This window comes from Diadema setosum, chromosome 1 (genome assembly GCF_964275005.1).
Source record: "Diadema setosum chromosome 1, eeDiaSeto1, whole genome shotgun sequence".
Lineage (NCBI taxonomy): Eukaryota > Metazoa > Echinodermata > Echinoidea > Diadematoida > Diadematidae > Diadema > Diadema setosum.
Window position 1 is genome coordinate 49,232,599 of NC_092685.1, and position 6,000 is coordinate 49,238,598.

Genomic DNA, 6,000 nt, shown 5'->3' on the forward strand with positions numbered 1-6,000 from the left:
AATAATGCTCAAAATCTTTGTACCCCGCCTAGGAGGAAATTGGCTCTTGCGACTTTTGCCTGAAACCGTTGTCGCGGGTCACATATGTGCCTTAATAATTTCTATTGTGTTTTTAATCCTTCATATTGTTTTCCTTTGTTGTTGTTTGATTAGCTTCAATTCAGTGATGATGGTATTTTATACTTTGATAACGGTATAATTCTCCTGTGTATACTGTGATGATGGTATTTTATACTTAGATAATGGTGCAATACTCCTGTGTTTCATAATTACCATTGTAGCTCCTGAAGTATGTGCCAACCCCGGAGGAAATTAGCCTCCTCAAGGAACATGAACAGGAGGTGGACAACATGGCAAGGGCGGACAAATTCTTCCTCGAGATGAGCCGCATTGACCACTACGAGCAGCGGTTAAAGTGTCTCTTCTTCAAGAAACGCTTCCAGGAGAGAATGGGCGACATCAAGCCAAAAATTGATGGTGAGTTGTCAAATTTTTCTCCTTTACGTTTCCTCTAGTAGTTCTATCTTTGCTAGATAAGCATATTTCATGTCAAAGAGATACCGAGGAGTGCCTATTGTCACCGATGATTTGAATCTTTCTCCATCCTAAAGCCCTCCTCAAAGCCTCGAAAGAGGTGAGCAGTAGCAAGAAATTGAAGAAGATCCTTGAGATAGTGCTAGCCTTCGGCAACTACATGAACAGGGGGGCGCGGGGCAATGCGTACGGCTTCAAGATCAGCAGTCTGAACAAGATCATTGACACCAAGTCGAGCTCCAACAGGAACGTCACCCTGCTCCATTACCTCATCGAGATGCTAGAGAAGAAGGTGAGTCTTCTAGACCAGCTGGTAGCATTGGTGAGGGCAATGATGGGAGGAGTGGATGGTTAGGGTGAGCTTGATGGGGGATGAGTTCATGCAGATGATAGCTTGCAATGATGATGATGATGATGATGATGATGATGATGGTGGTGATGGTTGTGATGGTGGTGATGGTGGTGATGGTGGTGATGGTGATGGTGGTGATGGTGGTGATGGTGGTGGTGGTGGTGGTGGTGGTGGTGATGGTGGTGATGGTGGTGGTGGTGATGGTGGTGGTGGTGATGGTGGTGATGGTGATGATGGTGATGGTGGTGGTGGTGGTGATGATGGTGATGGTGGTGATGGTGGTGATGGTGGTGATGGTGGTGATGGTGGTGATGGTGGTGGTGATGATGGTGATGGTGGTGATGGTGATGGTGGTGATGGTGATGATGATGATTGTGATTATGATGGAGAATGATGATTACAACAAAGACAACTTAATGATGTCAAAGAGTCTACAGTGATCAAGACTAGTCATGCCATATGCATATCGTTGCACTGTATGCATACAGTGTTTCTGTAAAAATCAGGATTTTAAGTCATTTTGAGAAATCATTTTGACCTGATATTTTCCCCTTTTTTCCATCACAGTTCCCTGATGTTGTCAAGCTTGAAGAAGAACTATCCAATGTCCCCACTGCAGCAAAAGTCAAGTAAGTTTGTGTAATATTTCAAGGGCAAAGTTCAGTCAGTTAAAGAAAAATAAGAATAAAACAAACGTGAACACTTTCATTGAAAGTGTCATCTGGACTGTGAACTCTGGACTTATAAAGTAGATATGGTAAATGAAAAAGTGCAAATTCTTCACAACAGGGTCTATAACATTGCATACTTTTACTATTCTCCGCAGATCCATATGCACAAGTACAAAGTATAGGTGTTTCTTTTGTTTTGTGTTGTTTCGTTTTGTTTTCTGTATGTTGTGCTTGTCCTCATATACAAATAATGCCTCTTTATGATGAGTGTGGTGTCCATGTATAACAAAGTGTTCAGCCAGTTGCTTTGAGTCACTGGGAAACTGTTTCTTTGAAGAAAGTGTACAAGTTGTAGTATCACACCTCCAAAACAGGTGAGGTGTACCCCCAAAGTTTTTTTTTTTTTCAAATTCATCACACTTTCCTTACATACATATGTGTATTGTAGTTTACCTACTCCTGCTCAGAGTGAAAAGAAAAATAGATCTCAATATCATTGTTTGCTTGAACAATACACTGACATCAAAGTTTGGATAATTTATCTTGCCTGTATGCACATCAGTAGACTTCATGCCAGTCTTCAGGTAAAGGGAGCCCTCTAGTGGTGCATAAGACCACCACAATCGAGGCCCTGCGTCACGAAGCATTGCAACTGACTGGCTGTGATTTCACTAGAAAGCACGGTTTTGCTTGAAGTTCAGCTTTATGCTAATCTTACAATTGAGAGTAACCATATGTCATATGGACTCAGAACCATTTTGCTCCATTGCAGAATTTTTGATTATTATTATTATTTATCTATTTATTCATTTTGCCTATGTTTCAGCATCCAGGAGCTGGAGAAGGAGGTTGCACAAATTGCAGCTGGTCTCAGGGAAGTGGAAAAGGTGAGTTCTTTGGGTTAAAAAAACAAAACAAAACAAAACAAAACAAAACAAAACACTTTTGGCTATTTCATGGATATGTGTTATGGCTCTACAAGATTATATGATCACATTTGGGGATAAGGGAAATGTCTTTGACTAACAACAGCTTTAAACAGAAATGCAGTGAAACGAATGCAGTTGCTGTAACTATGTCAAAAGGTTTGAATGTTTACCTTTGACGAGAAATCTGAGAAAGATATACTGGTATAATCTGAGTCTTCTGTGCTGGGTGGTGATAGCAATTTTATTCGCTGTAAGGGTTAGTCACAGGGTAGATGAGTCATTCCAAACATCTCAGGATATAATTTCAGGATCTTCTTAAACAACAGAGCAAATTTGGCTATACACTAAGATGTGAAGAGATGAAATATTCTATATTGCAAAAGGAAGGCAAATTAACTTTCAGATAATGAATGATCTTGACATCAATGGTGAACATTGACTAATCAAACAGTTATTGTGGTAGAATGTAAGAAAGGTTTAACAGCAAGTTTGGAGTTTTTGTCACAATAAAAGTCACATTTACCCGCTGTTATTAAGGATAAGAACCAGAATTGACTGTCAGTCAAGCTCAAAAGTCTAATAGATATGATGTCTGGTCATGCATTCGAATCCCACCTGAATATCTATGCCCATAATTTTTATCACACACATTTATGTTCAAAACACTGCATAATCAGTGCATACTTATGTCAATAAATTGCAATCTGTTAATCATTTGCAAAAAAAAAAAAAGTAAATGCTTATTTTTCAGTAGTACTCTTTGAGTAAATAAATAACTATAGCTGTGGACTTGACTAGTAGGCATTTTCCAAGCGTGTATACAGTGTATCTTGCAGATACCTACTCCCCAGCATTAAAGTGTAAATGCACTCAACTCTGTTTACATTGACAGGAAGTGGAGTATCACAAGACAAAGAAGACAAAGACAGACAAACACGACAAGTTTGTGTCGGTGATGAGCGACTTTAAGACCCTCTCCTCCATCAGCTTCGAAAAGATCCAGGATCTTTTGAAGGAGGCCAAGGAAAAGGTAAGCAGATGATCATTGACTAAAGCAGAAAGCAGATAGATTCTGTATGCTTCCTTTAATGATCTACAAATTTGTGCTCAGTCTTCATTCTGCAAGAAGTGATCCGTTTGATTGCTCTTAAATGCTCTTATATGAATGATCAATAATTAGTTGAATAAAAAAACTGGAAACAAACTCACTATTGCGACATTTCGCCAATTATCAATTGGCTTCTTCGGGCGAATGACACTCCCGTTGATGGAATGGCCCTTATATAGTGCGAGATTGTGCAGAGCGCACTGGATCTTGTCCAGCGCATGAAAGACAGCTTGGGATCTTGTTGGGCGTGGGTCTCTCCACTTGTTCCCAGATGGCTTCCTTAACGCCCCTTTCAAACCATTTGGATTCTCTGTCCAGGATGATCACCTCCTTGATGTTGAAGGAGTGTTTGCTTGAGATGATGTGATCTTAGAGTGTGGGAACATTAGCCACAAACCAGGAAAATTTTGTCAGCTTGGAAAAAAAAATGATAATCATTTACCGTAAGCTTGCCTTTTTTCTTCCTCTTTGATTAGTTTGAGAAAATGGCCAAGTCCTTTGGTGAGGACGCCACCAAGGTTACCCCTGAGGATTTGTTTGGGACCTTTGACCTCTTCCTGCAATCATTCCGAGATGCCCGGCTGGACAACGAGAACATCCGAAAGAAAAAGGAAGAGGAAGAGAGGCGGGCAAAGCTTGAGAGAGATGTGAGTAAAAAGTCCACCCACCTCTTGAGCCTGTGCAGGGCTGACAAATGGCATTATCTTGTGAATCTAGAGCATTAATGGAACAGCGTGCAACAGAATTGTTGGATACTAGCCTGAGTTTGGCTAGTGTTGTCGTAATCAGATTAATTCTTTCCTTTTGCCCACTTCTGTGTTGTTTTTGTCTGCCCAAACTCAGGTCATTAAGCAAATTTCACAACAAAATTTTATTTATTGAAAAATATCAACACTGATGCTCTTTACAAGCCGTTATGGATTATCATCATTATAGGCATATACAGTGCAATTGTAAGTGGTACATTCATTTATTCATTCATTCATATGCATATATATTGAAATCAGCAAAACACTTAGTATGAACAACTTTTGGTTACATTTGAAGAGTTACGTGTGAAGAATTTCATTCTGTGTGTTCGTGTATCTTTGATTTGAGGCTTCTGGTTTTGATATTATATTATATTCTTTATCTTTTTAAATGTATTTTTTCCCCCCAGTGGTGATGAATACTCTAATTGCTTTTGTTAACCAGATTACCCTCTGGAAGCTGATGAGTCCTATGCAATGTCTGTATAGGAAATTCAGAATCTTGAAGAGAACATAGTATTGTCATTGCTTTTTCTCTTGTTTGCTTCGGCATCCTCAGAGGACGGACAAGCGGAAGAAGAAGAGCACAGCAGGAAAAGGGAAACGCAACGGTGATGGAGACTTTGACGAGCTCATCTCAGCCTTACGGACCGGGGACATGTTCACGGACGACATGACGAAACTGAAGAAGAACAAGAGGCGGAACCAGGCCCAGTCGCACCAGCACAACAACTCGGCGAACTCTGGGGACCGGGAGCGAGTTGGGGCACCCAAGACAGGCAACGGCAGGTCCATGACTGCCATATAAACACACACCAGCCGTCCCTATGAGCCCGTCGTTTGGAACGGAAGGGATGTTCGTCAGTCTTCTTTTGTTTGTGAGACAGTGCGATTGTTGTGTACATAACGCCAAGTGGAAGATGTATCCTGCTTTAACTGAGCTGTATCAGGCAGAGGTTTGCATCAAGGCAGATTAAGAGAGAGTCTGTCCCGGTTGGAGTATGTCTTTCTTCAAAAAAAAAGAAATCTAAGTGCAGCTTTGAAATGCGACCAAGTAAGAGGACCGTCGTCTGCTGTTGAGAAACGTTCCAGGAAAAGAGAACTGAGGTACTTGTCCGTCAAAAAGTGGGCGTTGGTCTGCGTGTTGTACAGACGCTGCAAATGAGATGTATGCCACGTGCTGTGATGGCATTCGAGGCTCAATTTCTGTCTGGAGCGATGTGTATGCCCTGACTGTCAGGGATGGTATTGCTCATTTGGAGAAAAAACAACAACAATGAAATGTCTGTGATTTTCATTCTCGACTAGACATGATTATGTGTAGAAGTGCGGGTAGCATTGTGAAATTGATTGTGATGTCTATGACTTTCTGCAAGATGGTGACTGTTTCTTTGGGGTTAAGGTTTCCGTGTGTTCAAAATAGCTGAAATGAGAAGGCACAATGATATTTGTGGCTGAAACAAAATTGTGCAGCAACAAAGAACATCCCTCAACAACCTTCCAAGACACGCACACACACAGAATCACACAAGTAACAACAAGATCTGACACATCATAGATAATAGAGCACATTAAGGCAGGGACTTCGGATTCATTGCACCTACACTGTTTAATAACTTGTAGCAGTTTGACTAAGAAATGAGTGTTTCGTGGATAT

General features: G+C 40.8%; 1 protein-coding gene across 1 annotated transcript in view; it reads left to right on the forward strand.

The window, feature by feature from the left end:
* The window catches only part of LOC140236727 (disheveled-associated activator of morphogenesis 1-A-like), an 88,569-nt gene extending 82,988 nt beyond the window's left edge, over positions 1–5,581 (forward strand). Inside the window, exons 18-24 of the mRNA XM_072316655.1 lie at positions 282–477; positions 612–826; positions 1,454–1,515; positions 2,384–2,444; positions 3,379–3,516; positions 4,071–4,241; positions 4,903–5,581. Of these exons, the coding sequence (XP_072172756.1) occupies positions 282–477; positions 612–826; positions 1,454–1,515; positions 2,384–2,444; positions 3,379–3,516; positions 4,071–4,241; positions 4,903–5,151 (1,092 nt within the window). The 3' untranslated portion in view covers positions 5,152–5,581. The remainder of the gene's footprint in view (positions 1–281; positions 478–611; positions 827–1,453; positions 1,516–2,383; positions 2,445–3,378; positions 3,517–4,070; positions 4,242–4,902) is intronic.
* The last annotated feature ends 419 nt before the right edge of the window (positions 5,582–6,000 follow it).